Here is a 19,288-nt window from a genome sequence, read left to right as displayed (position 1 = left end):
CATGTTGCCTCCTCCTACCTTTGCTAATCTTCTGTGCCACTAACAGGTGTGGCAAGCTCATATTTTCACAAAATATATGAGGTGAGCTCAGACAACATTTCCTAAGGCTGACAGCAGACATAGAGTCTGAGACAAAAAACAGTCAGACCGTCAAACCCACAGAAGTACACAGCATAGCAGGGGAGCCAGGACAGCACATCCAGAGGCAGACAGGAGACTTAGTCAGAATCTGAGGTAAGTTCTTTACCTGGCAGGACTGCAGAGAGGGAGAGAAGCCCTCTCAACTGCAGATCTCCAAGATCATTTACATCATAGCATGGTGACTGGCCCATCCTGTGCTGCCCATCTCCCTGCACCCTGTGACCTGATTCACAGCCTCTCTCAGACTGACAATAAAGCCAGGAAAGCAGTGCGGTGCACTGCATATAAAAAGGCAGGGAAAAACCCAAAAGTAGAAGTAATGATGACATTGCAGAGCCTTTATAATACCACACCTATACAATGTCAATGCTGTTTAAGCATAATTTTGCCCATGGCCCTGGCACAAAAAAGGCCACCCAGTTTTTAGAGGATTTACCTTCAGTATTCAGGGTCTTCCAACTCAATGAGAGGCTGAACATGGAGGGGTAGGTTCGGCAAGGGGGGGATGCAGCAAACAAATTACTTATCAACAAGTGGCCTGGACAGATCAAAAAAGAACATCTTAGTTGGGGGAGGGGGTGTCTTTTATATAGCTTGGAACAGGTGTTCATGTGGGGCTCCAGAGGAGGTGTTAACCTGTTGTGTGCTGACATGAGTTGGGCCAGGAATGTCAGTTTTGATGCAGTAAATAGTATTTTTTGGGTACAAGGACTGTGTGCACTGTATACAACATGGCCCCCCACTGACCATGCCCAAACTTATTTTTCTGTTTTTTCCCAGGATGCCCCATCTCTTTCATAATCTTAGCCTTGCTCTCATCTTGTCATGCTGTTATCATTTTTAATTGTAAAGCCAAGCAGATTACATGTTATGAGTATTGTTAATGATTAAATATTGTTTGTACTGTTTAAAGGCTAAGTTCGCCTTTAAGAGCATGTTATATGTTACACCTGTATTAAGGGTATAACATATTGCTAAGCATCCCAAACCTCACCCCCTGATCAGAGCAGATTTCACCCTGAAAAACCTGGAAGAACTGCCCACAGAAGCCCGACACTGCACACGTAATCCACTGATCCATTGGTCATGGGTGCAATGCTTTGTGGGTGCAAAAATATGTGCATTTATAATTTTCGTTAATGTTGAATTTAGACTTTAAATATTGATTGCCTTTGTTTATAATAGAAGGTCTGTCATATTTCAGGTTGTCAGTGAAAAATGTGCGCCATCAGTAATTTTTGTCAAGCAATTGGGGGTTGGCAACACTGCTATCCAAGTGTTTGTTATCTAGACCTGACACTGATGGACAGAGCCAGTTTTCCCAGTGAGTGGCAGCAGTGTCACACATGTTGTAACTCCCGGAAGGTGAAATTTGACCTTTTGGAATGTGGGCAGTTTCACTTTACCTGTATAAGAGGAATGACAAGTAAATCCTGATGTGATTGTCATGATATTTGCCTGGACTGTACATGATGCCAATGCAGCTGGAGAGAAGTTTGCAGAGTTGATCTCTACTACCTACAATGGTAAATATTGTGAATAATTGTTTGCAGTTGGTCTTTTTGGATCTTTTCACAATCGTGTTTGTAGGTAGTGCTCTGAGGGAAACATGTCATCAGAGACATATGGAGGCTGCTGTTACTGATATTTCCTTAACTGGCAATGTGATTAATGGGTTTAATACTTTGGGTCACTAACCTAGAACAAGCTTTACTTGTAAGGGTCTCTGACTTAATTTTCGGCATGCTTGTGATAGATCAGTGATTCCATATGTATTGAAAGTAAAGGATCAGCATGACTGTTAGGCAGGTAGAATTTTCATAAAGAGGTCATCAGTGGCACAGGTGTGCTTTAAATCAATAAACATAGGCATCAGGATGGGGCGCTTGCCACCCTCCTAATGTCCACCAACCATATTATTCACCTGATTTGGAATATCTTATGTTAAAATGTAGACCATATTTTAAACCAAGAAAACTTACTAATGTTACAATTGTGGCTGTGTACATACCTCCAAAGGGCAAATTCTAAGCTGGCTCTGGAGAAATTATATGACGCTATTAACTGTCAGCTGAATGTGCATCCAGAGGGGGGTTGTGATTGTGGCTGGAGAGATTTCAATCACGTAGAGCTGGAAATTGTTCTTTTTAAATTTCTTAGTAATGTGCACTTTTCAACAAGGGAGAACAGTGTTGTAGATAAGGTATATACAATTTTTTTCAGTGCTACTTTGTTGTCACATCTTGGTCTATCAGATCATGCCTCTGTAATGATGATTCCATGTTTAACCTCCCTGGTGGTATGATTATTTCAGATTTTTGGTGCTGAAAGTGGTACAATTATTTTGCATGAAAATTTGGCGTTTTATATTGTAGTCCTGTTATTCTTAGGAATAACTCAATTACGGTAAATCTGTCCAAACCAGAGTCTAGTAGACATCCTGGGTATGATAAAGTTTGAAAAACAAAATCATAAATTATAATATAATAAATAACTATAAATAATTATATCACATAATAATATAATAATAATAAAAAATATTCAATAATGTAATCAAATCAAAAACACTGAAATTTGCTCAGTTGCAGAATTGTCACTGTCATTACTTTTCAGTGGTTGATGACGGATCTCCCCACAAATCACTATCTCTCAATTCTGTGAGTGTTTCTCATTTATTATAGCTGTTTTCTATCTGGTCTAAAACCACTTTTGATGTAAAAGAACAGTTTTGGTTGCTATGGACAATCTCCAGTTTCCAGGCAGAAAGAACAGTTTTTATAATATAAAACTGCATGCAGGGCACTGGAGAAACTACAAGGGACAAAAGGGAGGTGAAATAATTACATACAGTAATGTAATCTGTAAGATTACAGTATACTGTATATGTATAGTGTGTGCTTCACTTTTTGAATTTGGCAACGTTCTCCGCCCCTGTTCGTCGCAAAGCTCGCAGGGAACGGAGCTCAGCTCCATGATGGATCGAGCGGAGGATGAGCCACTCATACTGCGGGGAGGACATTGCAAGATCCAGGGGACAAGGTAAGTAAGCACTGCCTGGATCCTGCGATGCGATCCCGAGTCTGGCTCGGTGTAAAGCTAGATTCGCACCTATGCATTTTTAGTGTTTTTTGCATTTTGCAGATTTGCACTACAGTCCATTCACTATGGTTTCCTATGGAACACGTTCTGTGGTGCAAATAAACAAAATGCAAAAAGCACTAAAAATGCATAGGTGAGAATCCAGCCTTACCGCTTTTGGTTCTGAAATTCCACCCCGAGCCAGACTCAGGAATACTGCCAGGGAGGTTAAGCCCTCGTGCACACTGGGCATTTTTACAGCTGCTGTTTTGGGCGTCAGATTTTTTTCTGTAAGGCCGCGTACACACGGGCGGACTGTTCGCCCAACTTTGTCCGTCAAACAGTTTCGGCAAACAGTCCGCTCAAAATTAGCATGGACGGACATGGCCACACACGACGAACGAACAGTTTGCTGAAACCGTGCGCGATGACGTGAACGGCACGTACGACGGGACGAAAAATACGACGTCCTATACACTGCATTATAACTTTCGGCGTGAAAATCCTTTCTGAGCATGCGCGCAACTTTGTTTGACGAACAAGCCTACACACGAGCGGACTGTTCGCTGAAACAAGGTTTCAGCGGACAGTTTTACGGAATTTCCGAAAAACCTTGTTCGTCAAACTGTCCGCTGAACCTGTCCGCTGAAAGCCCACACACGAGCGGACTGTCCGCCCAAACACTGTTCAGCGGACAAAGTTGGGCGAACAGTCCGCGCGTGTGTACGCGGCCTTACTGCCTCTGAACTCCCCTGCATGTTGTCCTATGTGTTCATGCACACATAGGCTTTTAGCAGCGTTTTTTGGCAGAAGAGTTTATGGGCAGAAAAAAACCCCCCTCTGCCAGCGTGTTCTGGAGCAGCAGCGTTTTTGCAGAAAAATCACTGACAGCTCCTACACTCTGCTAAGTGCTGGTGCCCAGGGTTTAGCAGAGCATTTATTTTTTATTTTTATTTTACAAAGATTTTTATTGTGAAGTAACAAGTTTATGAGTCAATACAATAGGCTTACAGTTGAATTTCGGTACAGGTAGTTTCAGTTAAGTATAATTCAAGCAGATTTCCTTCTAACCATGTACAGATTCCCTGGATCAGGACAGAACCTAGGTTTCACATAGATGTAACACAGACATGGCCTGGAGTATGCCCGAAGCGTATAGTAATCACGTCTGATGAAGTGGAAAGATAAAAAAAAGAGGGAAGGAAAGAGGGGAAAGGTGAAGAGACAAGAGTAGGGGGAATAGAGGGGTCTGGAGAGAAGAGAGGGAGGTCAGAAAGAGGAGGGGGGGATTGAAGAGGAGGAGGATGGACCCACGGGGTGTGCCCTACTGGGCTCCTACAGCGACAGCAAGGTGATATTGAATCTGGGAGAATGGCGGTACTCTATCCAGGGTTGCCAGACTCTAAGGAATTTGGTATGAGTGTCAGAGAGAACAGAAGACAGTTTTTCATTGACCATGACATCGTTCAGACGGTTTTTGACTGCCTCAAAGCTAAGGGCCGGGGTTCTCAATGCTCGCGCTATTGTCAGCTTAGTTGCGGTAAAAAGATGCTGCGCCAACTGTCGTTCTGGGCGTAGTAGTTCTGTTATTGCTTTGCCGAGAAGAGCCTCGAATGGATCCTTTTTTAGGTTCACCCAGAGTAGACTGTGAAGTAACGTGTAAACCCTGACCCATAGTCTGCACACCTTCGGGCATGTCCACCAAATATGGGCCATTGCGCCCTCCTGGTCGCACCTCCTGACTGAGAGAGGAGCAGGTGGGAACAAAGCGGGCTAAACGTGCTGGGGTGTAATACCACCGGTATAGGACCTTATAGGCGTTCTCTAAGATTGCGACGTTGCATGAGCATTTTGACAGGGTTAGGGTCATTGCCTGCCAATCTTCCGGATCAAGCTTCTTCCCCAGATCCTTCTCCCACTGCAGGTGATAGGATCGGACCGGGGGTTTCTTCTTGGCGATCAAGGATGAGTATATTAAAGATATCAGACCAGGAGAGTGAGGCCTGGATCTGCAGATGCTTTCGAACGGTGACAACCTGTAAGGGGTGTCCTGGGATTTGGTAAGGCTTTGGAGGAAGTGATGAATCTGAAGATATCTAAAATACTCCCTTAAGGGTATATCGTGAGACGAGCGCAAGGCTGCAAATGGTAGTATTCTAGTAGGAGTAAGTAGTGAATGAACGTCTACAAAGCCATTTTGGGTCCACCAATTGAATTGTGCAGAGTTATCAAGACCTGGGGGGAAAAGAGGGCAACGAAGGAGTCGCAGCAGCGGGAGATTGGGAGAAGCCAACCCTGCAGAATACTTTACTGAGTCCCAAACTCTGAAAGTGTGGAGCATGCAGGGCCCAGTAATCGTGGGGCAGTGTTTTGGTGGGAGCCAGGGTAAGGAGGAAATGGGGATGGGGTCCACTTCGAGTAGGTCGATAGCCGCCCACAATGGGAGCTGATACATCTCGTGGAGATGAGAGAGGGGTGCTATGGCGGCTGCTATATAGTAGTCTCTTAGATTTGGGACCGCAAGGCCTCCATTCGCTCTTTTAGCAAACATGATTTGTCTGTTGATACGAGGGCGAGACGACCCCAAGATAAATTGTAGGACCCTACGTTGATGAATATTGAGGATATGCGAAGGAACCGGGATTGGAAGGACCCTAAAGTAATATAGTAGTTTCGGGAGAAATGCCATTCTGATGGCTGATATTCTCCCGAACCAAGAGAGGGGTAAAGATGACCACGATGTCAGCATATCTGATAACTGCTTGAACAGGGGTGGGTAGTTGGCCTGATATGTGGAGGTGATGCGAATTCCCAAATAAGGTGGAGAGGAGACCCATTGATAGGGAAAGGCCGATTGCAAGTCCCTCAGTAGTTCTTGGGACAGGTTGGTCGACAATGCCTTCGATTTGGACGGGTTGATCTGAATCCCTGAGAGTGATGCAAACGTCCATAGTAGGGCATGTAAATTGGGCAAGGGTGGTTCTAGGGAAAGTGACAGAAAGGAGAATGTTGTCGGCAAACAAGGAGATCTTATGAGGAGAACTGGCTATTTCAATGCCCTTGATATCAGGGTGCGTTCTTCTCGCTTCCGCCAGGGGTTCCAACACCAATACAAACAGAAGGGGTGATAACGGGCATCCCTGGTGGGTCCCTCTTCGAATGTCAAAAATGGGGGATTCAAACCCATAATATTTTATTTTTGCTCTGGGGGAGTCGTATAGCGCCGACATCCAGGACATAAACGGGGACCCGAAGCCAAAATGCAGCAGAACCGACATAAGATAGGGCCATGACAAGGTATCAAAGGCCTTAGTCATGTCGAGGGAGAGAAGCATAGATTCGAGAGAGCGAGTGTGAGCTAGGTGTTGTAGTTGCACTATACGGTGGATTGCGTCGCCACCCTGTCTCTGGGGCACAAATCCGACCTGATCTTTTTTTATCAGACGAGGGAGAAACGAGTTTAGGCGTGTCACCAAGATTTTTGTCAAGAGCTTCATATCGATATTGATAAGTGAGATAGGCCTGAAATTGGCCCAAGATGAGTGATCACGGTCAGGTTTCGGAATCATTACTACGTTTGCCGTCAGAAGATCCGGGGTAAGAGGACAGCCTCTCTTTACCAAGTTGTACATAGCCACCAGATGAGGCGTCACTACTGGTGCCAGTTTCCTGTAATATAGCGCGGTATAGCCGTCAGGCCCTGGTCGCTTGCCCACCCTAAGTTCTTTTATAGCTTGTAGAACTTCTGAGGGTTGAATGTCCCTATCCATAAGGGTGACATGGGCCCCGGTCAAGGATGGGAGCGAAAGACCCGCAAGAAAGTCCGCCGATCTTTGAGAGGAAGCCCCCTCTGATGCCGTATACAGCTTCGCTAGGCGAAACCCAATCTCTTCTAGAACATGCTTTGGGTTCCCGGATAGGACATTGTTGCGATCTCTCAGCGTAATTGGGGTTATTTTGTTGGCAAATATTCGGAGTCTGTTGGCCATCATGCGAGTCGGTATATTTGCTCTCTGGTACCATCGCTGACGGGACCAGCGAAGTACTCGCTCAGCCCCCTAAGTTAGGCACAAGTCAAGCTCAGATCTGGTTTATTCCAGTAGTTTGCGGTTGCCCGGGGTAGGAAACTGTTTAAACCTCTCGGATATCTCTGCCAGTTGGAACTCAAGCTCCTTTTGTTTTCTCTCTCTAGTTTTCTTATGGGCCGAGGCTAGGCCGATTATATGTGCACGCAAACCTGCTTTATAAGCCTCCCAGAGGACCACCGGCGAGGTCACAGAGCCCAGGTTTTCCCGAAAGTAGTCCTCAGAGGCCTTAATAATTTCCTCTGTAGTTTCTACATGAGTAAGGAGCGAGTCGTTCATGACCCAGGGAGAAAGTCGGGGTCTATCCAGGATAAAATGGCAGACAATCAAGACAGGGTCGTGGGCAGACCACGGTACGGCCAGGACTGAGGCCGCTACCACCAGTGGTAAGTGTCATCTAAGCATAAACATGTGGTCAATTCGTGAATGAACCTGGTGGGGGTGGGAATAATGGGTATAGTCTCTGCCCTGTGGATGGCATTCCCTCCATAGGTCAACTAGGTCATGGGATTGTAGGGCTCGGGTGAATAATTTGGCGCTCGACGTCGGGCCGTTTTTCTCTGGCGGGTGTTTGTCTAATTTAGGGTTAAGAATTAGGTTGGAGTCTCCTGCCAGTAGAAGGGTGCCCTTGCCGTGGGAGGCCAGCAATGCGCCGACATGGGTCAGAAAAGGGTCCTGGGCTCACATTGGGGGCGTAGTACATCAGTATGGTCACTTCCGTGTCATGGATAGTGCCTTGAAGCAGTAAATATCTGCCGTCAGGATCAGCTATCTGTTTAGCGCATCTAAATGGAGCTGACTTGCGGGAACGCCACGAGAACCCCGTGTTGTTTGGTTGAGGCATTAGCCAGAAAAACCTGAGGAAATTGAGCATCAAAGTACTTAGGATGGGATGTCTCAGAAAAATGTGTCTCCTGTAAGCAAGCAATATCAACTCTCTTGTGGGGGGAATTCATTCCCTGAACATTCAGGGACAACCACTTAATCGTCATTGATAGAGTAGCAGAAAGTCGCTTACCTGGAGCCGAAGTTCACACCCTGTGCGGCCGAAGGCGAGAGGAAAAAAGGAAAGAAGTAAAAAGGGGGTGGGGAAGGGATAGAGAGCATAATTATAGCATGGAAAGTAGAGACATGCAATAATTATTACACAGCAAGATTGCTATCGGTCGTGGGACATAAAACCCACTACGCGGTTGGGAGTTGGCTCGAGCAGGAGTCCGAGCCAAGAACCAACACATTGGGGAGCGGTGGTCCGTCGGAAACCACCTGACTTAGCATTAACAATTATTGCAAATGTCAAAGAACATGACAACAGTGGCATATCTGCATAAACAATAATACGAACATCAATAAGAATAAACAAAAATAAAAATAATTCTGATATAAGGAACAGAGAACCCATAAGCTAAGGATTGAAAAATTTGCTGTGTTTAGACGGTAAATCCCTTGTTCCAAAGAGGAAAAAAAAAAAAAACAGGGAACCTGAAGCTAGTACCGTCTAAGTCAGGCATTAAAAACATATGAACCCGTGAAACCAAAAAACAAAAACCTTGGGACGGGCCGAGGGCCACGCCCTGTCTTGAATGAAACAGTCTATGCATAGGCCCATAGAATAAGAGCGTAAGAGCAGGATAATAGTCCTCAGATGGTCACGGTAATAGACCTCCTGGACTAATAATTCCTGGGTAGCAATGGGGGGCCCTGCTTCGTGAGGTCGTGAGTCATGGGTTACAACCGCCCATTTTTTCGAGGGCCAAAAAAAAGGGGGGGGAATAAAAAAAGGGAGGGGGGGGCGATATAATGTAGGGAGCTTACGAGGAACGTACAAATTTATAAAAATACAAATATATACTTTTGGAAGGTAGACCTTAGACTGTATGTGAAAAAAAATAAAAAATTAGGGTAAGGCGTTGGACAAAAATCTCAAAAAGAAGAAGAAAAAAATTTGGATTGGGCTGTTGTGGCTGGGGGGGAAGAAGGCAGTCATTCCCTGAGTGAAATCAGTGTTCATGGAAATGATGGGCTATAGTAGACCAAAGTTGTGAGTAGCCCTAGTCCATCCAAGGTGTAAAGGGGGGGCTCAGTGTTGCTCCAATTTGAGTCACAAAAAAGGATATATGGATGCCTCCTTCTTTTAGTCTGGGCGCCCAAGTTACGGCAAACTTTCTCGCTAACGGCCCGCGGGATGTGTGGCAGCAGAAGTTAGAAAAAAAAAGGCAGTCAAACAAGTCAAAACAGAAATACGGGATTCTTACTGTCCTCTAGCGATGTCCACCCGAGGAAGCCTCTTGGAATTTCTGAGCCTTGAGAGAATGGAGGGCTTGAGAGGATTGTGAGGTTCGCATTGGGGCTCTGGAAGGACACGGGGGGGGGGGGGCCACAGCGGCCTCAGGTTGAGAGGGAGGAAGGTCAAACTGAAGTTCCTGGAATTGCCATCGCAGGTCTGGCAAGGAGGAAGCGTGAAACTGACATCCCATGTGGTAAAAAGAAAGTTTAAAGGGGAATCCCCACCGGTAGCGAATGTTCTTGGTTTGTAAGATTTGCAGATAGGGCTTCATATTCCGCCTCTTAGCGATAGTGACCAGGGAAAGATCCGCAAACAGTTGAAGGGGGTTTCCTTGAAAAGATATGTCAGGTAATTCCCTGGCAGCTTGAAGGAGTCGCTCTTTGGTTCTGTAAAAATTTTATTTTATTATTACATCTCTGGACGGACCCTCCGTGGGCTTGGGAGCGAGGGACCTGTGTATGCGATCGAATTCAAGGCGTTCGGTCGGGATATCAGGTGCGAGCTCCTGAAAGAATGCTGTTGCTGTTCCCTAGAGGTCTATTATGGTCTCCGGGAGGCCGCGGATGCGGAGGTTGCCCCTGCGGGCCCTGTTTTCAGAGTCTTCAAGTTTATCCTGTAGAGTAAGGAGTTTTGGGTTCAGCTTTTCTACCTCCTCCTCGTGACCGTCCAGCACCGTGTTCGTCAGATCCATCCTCTCCTCCAGCTGATTTGTGCGGTGTCCCAGTTCCTTGAGACCTCTCACCAGTTCCGCAGATAGTTTACGGGAAGCTGCGTTGATCTCGTCCCTCACTATAGTGCGTAATTTCTGAAGCAGGGCCTCGGAGCCGGTGTCCACCAGGCTTGTTAAATTCGAGGGGAATTGTGACAGGCTATCGTCCGAATGTTGGGTGGTGTCATCAGGTTCTGGGGGTTTGGGCGCCATCTTGCCTTTCCCTTGCATCTTCCCACGGGCCAGAGATGCTTTCTGTTGTGATCTGTTGCGGGGGCGATTCCGGGGCGTATTATACATACCCGCCGCTTGCTCAGTAGCGCACGGCCGGAGCAGTAGTGGCAGTGAAATATGACTGGGTATGCCTTATATGCCAAGTGGTATTTTCCAACGGCGCGACACTAAGGGACTACACTGTCATCCTCCTAGCGTCCGGGCATACATCCCCACACAAGTTTGTCAGTCACTCACAGGGCCCTCCAGGGCCACTGACATGTATTGGGTGCTGTAGGTTGCTGGAGGTTGCTGGGGGGGGGGGCAGGTCTCAGCCCAGGGAGCATAGGGTGCCTGCAGTGGTATGGAGGGTGTACCAAGATGGCCGCCTACCTCTGCCTCTGAGTGTACTCCTCCTTGGCTTGCTTCCCAGCAGGGTTGGGCTGGCACCTCCTTGCTCGGGCCTCAGGCCGAAGGGGTCCTCGTCTGACCGCGGCGAAACGACTGCTGTATCGTTCGCGCCGTCCAGTACTCCAGGGCGGAGGCTCCGGGATAGAGGCTGGGACTCGGAGTGCCGAGTAGGCCGCAAGCCTGATCGTGGGCCCCACGGGTATAGATAGCGGCCAAAATGTTCCAGTCACCTCCCGCTGCTATCTACCGACAACGCTGAGTCCGCTACCGGCCGAGAACCGGCCCGATGAGGGCGGTAGATGAGGATTCGGCCGGCAGAGCTCAGCTAGAGCACGTCCTCCCCTTGCTGCGTCCGGCCACGCCCCCCTTTATTTTTTATTTTTATGGAAGTGGAGGCCACCGGTGTCCTTAACAACCAGTGAATAGCTGGTTGTTAAGGAGTGGGCTGGGAAGACCACCGCCACGTCCTTAACAACAGACTTTGTATGGGGATTTTACTAGTAACAAAACCTATTAAGGCAGATGTCAGCAACCTTTTTCCACTTAAGGGTCAGATTCAATGTATGTGAATGCATGGAGGGGGGCCGCATTCACTTGCTAATAAATTAAGATAACATTACACATTCCCCGCAACTCTGGCCCCTTTACATTACACAGCCCCCCTGCATATTACAAAACCCCCCTGCATATCACACAGCCCCCCCCCCCCCCTCAGCTGTGTAAGCACGGAGGGATGGGATGCTTTAAAAAAAATATATTTATTTTATTTGTTTATTTACCTTTTTACACTGTCCCTTTGAAAAAACATTTCTGATCACTTTTATTGCTGTCAGAAGGAATGTAAACGTCTCTTGTGACAGTAATAGGCAGTAACAGGTACTCTTTATGGAGGGATCTGAGGGACTCCAAATCCCTTCTTTGCACTTAAAAGCATTCAATGGCTAGTTTGGTTGTTTTGAATACTGTAACTTTTTTTAAATTTGGCGCCTTTAAGTCTTCTGTAAACCAGAAGTGATGTCATGACATTGCTTCCGGGTTACTAGATTCGAGACCTGATCGAAACCGATTTCTGGTGGGACAGGAGAGCCAAGCTACGGAAGGTGGCGGGAGGGGGGCGTCCCTTTCCGCTGCTAAAAAACAGTACCGGGGTGACTGCATATTTGCGTACAGTCAGCATGAAGGGGTTAAAATGTCCGCAGGTCGCCTGCATGTGAATGCATCATGTGCACTGACGGGCTGGACATTTAGCTGGCACTCCTGGCCCCTCTCTTCTGCTGAGTAGTCCCACAGCAAGCAGTTTGCTATGGGTAAACTCGAGCCACGGCTCTGTGTGCCCATTCATACACAAAGCTGTGGCTCGGTCCCCCCTCTCTCTCCTCATTGGTTCACTCGACTTCGATTGACAACAGCAGGCACCAATGGTGTCCGCTGCTGTCTCAATGAGGTGGGAGAGTCCCAGACAGCCGAGTCTCTCGTGCAACATTGCTGGATCGAGATGAGGCTCAGGTAAGTATTAGAGGGGTTGCTGCACACAGAAGGTTTTTTTATCTTAATGCATAGAATGCATTAAGATAAAAAAAAACTTCTGCCTTTAGAGTCATTTTATTTCTTTGGGCGTATAACCACTGCAGTGCTGTTGGGTTATGGATTTCCTAACAAATAGACCACAAATGGTGAGAATAGGAAATCAGATGTCTATTACTATGATTCTGAATAAAGGGGTACCACAGGTAGGTGTGTTGAGTCCTGTCATGTTTACGTTGTTTACACATGACTGTACTCCCATACATGCGTCAAACACTGAAGTGAAGTGAAGTGAAGTGAAGTTTGCTGATGACACCACTTTAATTGGACTCATACAAGATAATGACGAGACAGCTTATACAGTATCTCACAAAAGTGAGTACACCCCTCAAATTTTTCTAAATATTTTATGATATCTTTTCATGTGACAACACTGAAGAAATTACACTTTGCTACGATGTAAAGTAGTGCGTGTACAGCTTGCATAACAGTGTAAATTTTCTGTCCTCAAAATAACTCAATAAGCAGTCATTAGTGTCTAAACTTCTGGCAAAAAAGTGTCAATATTTTGTGTGGCCACCATTATTTTCCAGCACTGCCTTAACCCTCTTGGGCAAGGAGTTCACCAGAGCTTTACAATTTGCTACTGGAGCCCTCTTCCACTCCTTCATGACGACATCACGGAGCTGGTGGATGTTAGAGACCTTGCGCTCCTCCACCTTCCATTTGAGGATGCCCCACAGATGCTCAGTAGGGTTTAGGTCTGGAGACATGCTTGGCCAGTCCATCACCTTTACCCTCAGCTTCTTTAGCAAGGCAGTGGTTGTCTTGGAGGTGTGTTTGGGCTGTTTGGGATCATGCTCTGCTTCACTATGTCACAGTACATGTTGGCATTCATGGTTCCCTCAATGAACTGTAGTTCCCCAGTGTCGGCAGCACTCATGCAGCCCCAGACCATGACACTCCCAACACCATGCTTGACTGCAGGTAAACCACACATGTCTTTGTACTCCTCACCTGGTTGCTGCCACACACGTTTGACACCATCTGAGCCAAATAAGTTTATCTTGGTCTCATCAGACCACAGGATATGGTTCCAGTAATCCATGTCCTTAGTCTGCTTGTCTTCAGCAAACTGTATGTGCGCTTTCTTGTGCATCATCTTTAGAAGTGGCTTCCTTCTGGGACCACAGATATGCATACCAATTTGATGCAGTGTGCGGCGTATGGTCTGAGCACTGACAGGTTGACCCCTCCCCCCTTCAACCTCTGCAGCAATCTTGGCAGCACTCGCACGTCTATTTCCCAAAGACATCCTATGGCTAGGACGCTGAGAACATGCACGCAACTTCTTTGGTTGACCATGGCGAGGCCTGTTCTGAGTGGAACCTGTCCTGTTAAACAGCTGCATGGTCTTGGCCACTGTGCTGCAGCTCAGTTTTAGGGTCTTGGCAATCTTCTTATAGCCTAGGCCAGTGATGGCGAACCTTGGTACCCTAGATGTTTTGGAACTACATTTCCCATGGAGCTCAACTACACTGCTGAGTGCATGAGCATCATGGGAAATGTAGTTCAAAACATCTGGGGTGCCAAGTTTCACCATCACTGGCCTAGGCCATCTTTATGTAGAGCAACGTTTCTTTTTTTTAGATCCTCAGAGAGTTCCACTGACAAGTATGAGAGAGTGAAAGCGATAACACCAATTTAACACACCTGCTCCCCATTCACACCTGAGACCTTGTAACACTAACGAGTCACATGACACCGGGGAGAGAAAATAGCTAATTGGGCCCAATTTGGACATTTTTACTTAGGGGTGTACTCACTTTTGTAGCCAGTGGTTTAGACATTAATGGCTGTGTGTTGAGTTATTTTGAGGTGACAGCAAATTTACACTGTAACGCCCTGTACACAGGAGCAGAAACTTGGATGGTTTTTCCGACGGGAATTCCGCTCAAGCTTGGCTTGCATACACACGGTCACACAAAAATTCTCGGGAACTTTCGACCGTCAAGAATGCGGTGACGTACAATACTACGACGAGCCGAGAAAATGAAGTTCAATGCTTCAGAGCATGCATCAAATTGTTTCTGAGCATGCGTAGGAATTTTGCATGTCGGAATTGGTATAGATGATCGGAATTTCCAATCTGAACTTTTTCTGACTGAAAAATTGAAAAACTGCTCTCAATATTTTCCTGGCGGGAATTCCGCCAGTAAAAGTCCGATGGAGCATACACACGGTCAGAATTTCCAACCAAAAGCTCACATCAGACTTTTGCTGGCGGAATTTCTGATCGTGTGTATGGTGCATTATACAAGCTGTACACTCACTACTTTACATTGTAGCAAAGTGTAATTTCTTCAGTGTTGTCACATGAAAAGATATAATAAAATATTTACAAAAATGTGAGGGGTGTACTCACTTTGTGAAATACTGTAGGCAGGAAAATCAACATTTGGTTAAGTGGTATACGGAATATGATTTATGACTTATTTGAGATGGATCTTAAGGCTGGGTTTACATTAGTGCAAATTGGATGCAGGTTTCTCCGCATCCAATTCGCATGACAGAAGATGATGACTGGCTCTCAATGGAGCCGGTTCACACACCTCCAGGGTGGCTGCGGAGCGAATTGCACAGAGGTCCTGTGTGTCTTTGGCTCAGTTACGGGTCCAAAAACAGGCAGTGTGAATAGGGTTGCCACATGTATGGAAATGACCCGGACAGTCCAGGTTTTGACAGCTGTGCCTGGGTTTGTGTCCTCCTGACAACCAGATACAGCAGCAAAGGCTCCAGACCAGTTCCTAGCCCCAGTAGGGGGAAGTACCTGCAATCCCGGTGTAATCAGCACCATGCCTTCCTTCCCAACCCCCCCAATGCGCTCTCTGAGTCCCGACAGCAGCACTCCATACCCACCTGCTCCTGTGGCCTCAGTGATGAGCACCTACTCCTGGCTCCCTCCCTCCCCATCACCACCCTGTCTCTGTGTTAGAATAGATGTGCTCTCTCTGGGCTCTCCCGACCCCCCCCCCCCCCCCAGAACAAGAACCCTTCGCAATGTGGCGATCAGGCAGGTGCAGTAGTTGCTAAACTCTCTCTACTGCTTTCTTCCCCTGCCCAGCAGGTCTAACGTCCTGCGGCCGGGTCACACTGCTCTGTCTGTCTGTACCCTCTCTCTCCCACCCAGCGCCGATACCGATGCTGGAGACAGTGAATGGAGGGCCACTGGACTGGTGTCCTAGCAACCAGGGATGCTTTTGCAGGAGGAAACATAGTATTACAGACTCCGTCCCCTAATAGGTTTGCACTCACATCTTTGCAGCGGCACCCGGAAAGGTAAGGGGGTTTTGTCTTGCTCTAATGGAGGTCTCAAGGGGGGGGGGGGGGCACAGGCAACTGTCTGATATTTAAGGGACTCAGAACTAACAGGGTCTCTAAGGGGGGTCTATGCTGCTAATATAAAGGGACAGGGAGGGGTCTATGCTGCTAATATAAAGGGACAGGGGGGTCTATGCTGCTAATATAAAGGGACACTAATCTAATGGAGGTCACTCTGTAAAGAGGAGTGCTGATCAGTGACGTCACTACAGGGGGGCTCATTCACACTATAGTTGCCACTGGTGCTCATAAGATGAACTAATGGGGGATTGCTGACTGCCGATTTAATGGTTGCTGACCAATTATTAGATCAGCAGTCAGCCCCCCCATTAGAGACCCCCATTATATCAGAGTCACCTTATATCAGCACCCACCACTTACAGACCCCCATTAGATTAGAGTATGGTGAAAGGTGTCCAGTATTAAAGTGATTTTTGGGCTTTAACAAATAGAGCTTTATTTGTATGAAAAAAATACACCATTGAATGACACCCAGCATCATTCAACCCACTGAGCCAAGGAAGTCAAATGTGCAACCCCTGAGGCCGGGTTCACATATGTTTGGCCACATGTTTGTTTGTGGGGTCCGGACGTGTCTGTTCACTGGTTCAGGTGAAAATCAGGTCTGAATTTCTGCCTGAATTCACACCTGAACCAGACCAAAAGACACACAGGACCCTTTTTGTATGTGGACTGCGGCCACCCCAGACCTGTGTGAACCGGCTCCATAGAGAGCCGGTGACACTCGCCTGTCATTTGAATTGGATGCATTGAAAACTCAGCCTAAGGGTGCGCCATCATGGGCTCTTATTACACCTGCACTGAATGATGCTTTTATATCATTACATAAATTCTGCGTTGTGTGCAGGAGCAGGACCACCCTATATTTAAGGGACTTGTAAAGTGCATTTTTAAAGAATATGTGTGTGGTGAAGAAGTGGGTGGTGGCTTTAAGTAGAGAGTGTGGGGAGAAAATCCTAATGCTTGTTTATAAGGACTGCTGCACTGCATGAACATGAATATTTCTTCCAGTGCTGTCCAGAATTTTGTTGTGCTGTATATATGACGTGATAATGAAAGAAGAAATTATTAAGATCAATGGTGTAAATTTGACAAAATGCTGCTCATCTAATCTCTTTTGGCCTAACAGAGCACTTTTATTGAAGCCCCCTGCCATTCCATAGATAAGGGTCCCACTTTGGGGACAGCCTGATCCGGCTTTTTTTTTGTATATTGGATAAGGTACCAATGTGCTGGATTTTCTATGGATTGTGACTCCAGAAATGTGAGCCCTGGCACTGGTGTACCATTGCTGGTGACAAAAAGTTTAAATTTATTACTGCCATTTTATCAACTTTTTTTTGTCACCCAAAGACGTGATGCCTATCAAATGTACATGGCAGTCTACAGAATTTCCTTTTTTAACAGTGAAAACGTGGTAGATGTTTGAAATCTGGAGAACTGCATCTGTTATATCACAATAACCAGATAGATTCCATGTTACATTTACTAGCGATTAAAAGGTCAAATATGATTGGTTGCAAACTTCAATGGGAAGCATAGTTTTTTTTTTTGTTTTTTTTTGGTGTGTGCCTTTCTAATCTGGTGTGTTGACATTTCATGACCCGATGTCAAAGAGGTGTCCCAAAGACACATATTAAGGGAAGTCTCCCCATTGGGGTCAGATGCAGCGTGAAAAACCAAATAAAGGTTCTAACCTTTCCATGCCCTTATTTAAAACTTAAAAAAATGGGTTGGAGTTATGCTGGTCATAGATGATACGATTTTATTTCCTCCCAGCAGGGCTGGAAGGAAGGAAAATAGCTCAATTCCCCAATCAATGCAACGTTGATGGGTAAATGCCTCCTGGTACACTATTGTATTCTGCATTCTCATGGCAGAATACAATGCTTACTGCTAGTGGCTATAGCTGCTTGGCAGTAACTGTATGTAGAAAAATCTGACATGGTGGTTGTACCCAAGTTGATCGATAGGTCAACCTCGGTACAAACAGCCTGCCCTTACATGGATCAATGCACAAAATGTTTTATAAAGTTTATTTCATCACAAATGTATAGTTTATACTACAAAAAAAATACTGTGTGCCGCTAAAGTGTTCGGGTTTGGCTTGAAGAAAAGGTGGCAACCCTAAGTGTGAACCCAACCTTAAGGCAGAATTTTTTTTACATTAAAGTGACTGTAAGGGTTTGTTTTTATTTTAACAAACATATCATACTTACCTCCACTGTGCAGCTCGTTTTGCACAGAGTGGCCTGGACCTTGTCTTCTGGGGTCCCCCGGTGACTCTCGCGGCATCCCCCCACATCAGATAACCCCCTAGTAGAAGCTCTCTCCCTTGCAGGTGCACTGCTGTGTCTAGTGTTTGCATCCATGGACATGAATGCCGGACTTGGCCCCGCCCCCTGGCGCTCGTGTCATTGGATTTGATTGCCAGCAGCGGGAGCCAAAGGCTGTGCTGCTATCAACCTATCCAATCAAGAGCCGGGACCCCGTGGAGAGAGGGAGAGCGTGCCTCTGCTGACAGAAATACGGGGTCCAGGTAAGTAAAACAGGGGGGCTGGGGGGGCGGTCACTGCCAGGTGTTTCTGCTTTAATGCGCCTTGATGCGCAGGATGCAATAAGGTGAAAAAACACGAGGCTTTACAACCTGTTTAATGCTTTCTCTGCATTAAGGTAAAAAACCTGCATGCAGCTCCCCTCAGCCCTCCCTTATACTTACCTGAGCCCAATCTCGATCCAGTGATGTGCTGTTAGTTACAGCCAGTAAGCAGGGGCAGGGGTCAGCAGTGAGCACACACAAGTGCACTTGGCAGGAAGGGGGGAGTCAGGAGTGTCAGTGGAGCACCCCAGAAAATGTGAATTGGGGCAACTCTGTGCAAAACCATTGCACAGAGCAGGTATGACATGTATTGTATTATTTTTTAAATCAAGCATTTACATTCACTTTAATGCTGCATAAACTAAATAAATTATAGTGGATTATAGGAGAGCAAGAAAGATCAATCATTTCCTGGTATATATTCGTACGCGATGAGGAGGTGAAAAGAATGGTCACTATCAAAAAAAAATTTGTGCATATTATGAGGGAGCTGTCATGGTCTCAAAACACTTGTTTTCTACTGAAAAAAGTGCAGCAGAGATTGTTTTTCCTTAGAAGATTTGAAACAGATTAGATTGCCTATAGCCTTTGTTAACACTGTCATGGCTTCAAAGTCGTGCGACTTTGAATCCGACATCCTTGTGCGACTTCATCGCGACTTGCATATGACTTCTTTAACTGACGTCAATGTAAGCCACGTTGAAATCCTCCCAAAATGGTGCGGAAACTTTTTTCTAAGTCGGAGCAACTTGAGTTGCACCGATTAGAACGGTTCCATTGCTGTTAAAGGGGCGCCACTTGTCATGTGACTTTGAACTTTCAAGTTGCATGACAAGTCG

The 19,288-nt window shown here is 46.3% G+C and overlaps 1 protein-coding gene across 4 annotated transcripts in view; it reads left to right on the top strand.

The window, feature by feature from the left end:
- Positions 1 to 215: 215 nt before the first annotated feature.
- Positions 216 to 19,288, top strand: part of SLC39A5 (solute carrier family 39 member 5) — a 162,241-nt gene continuing 143,168 nt past the window's right edge. For 3 of the 4 annotated variants that reach the window (XM_077483387.1, XM_077483384.1, XM_077483388.1), the window contains exon 1: positions 1,513 to 1,667. In XM_077483387.1, the coding sequence (XP_077339513.1) occupies positions 1,665 to 1,667 (3 nt within the window). In that variant the 5' untranslated portion in view covers positions 1,513 to 1,664. Of the gene's footprint in view, positions 235 to 1,512; positions 1,668 to 19,288 lie in introns of those variants that run through there. The other variant, XM_077483386.1, reaches the window with a different exon arrangement.

The sequence above is a fragment of the Lithobates pipiens genome, unplaced genomic scaffold (genome assembly GCF_037356315.1).
Source record: "Lithobates pipiens isolate NorthernLeopardFrog02 unplaced genomic scaffold, aLitPip1_a1.2 Scaffold_16, whole genome shotgun sequence".
Lineage (NCBI taxonomy): Eukaryota > Metazoa > Chordata > Amphibia > Anura > Ranidae > Lithobates > Lithobates pipiens.
This window is presented reverse-complemented; position numbering and strand designations above follow the sequence as displayed.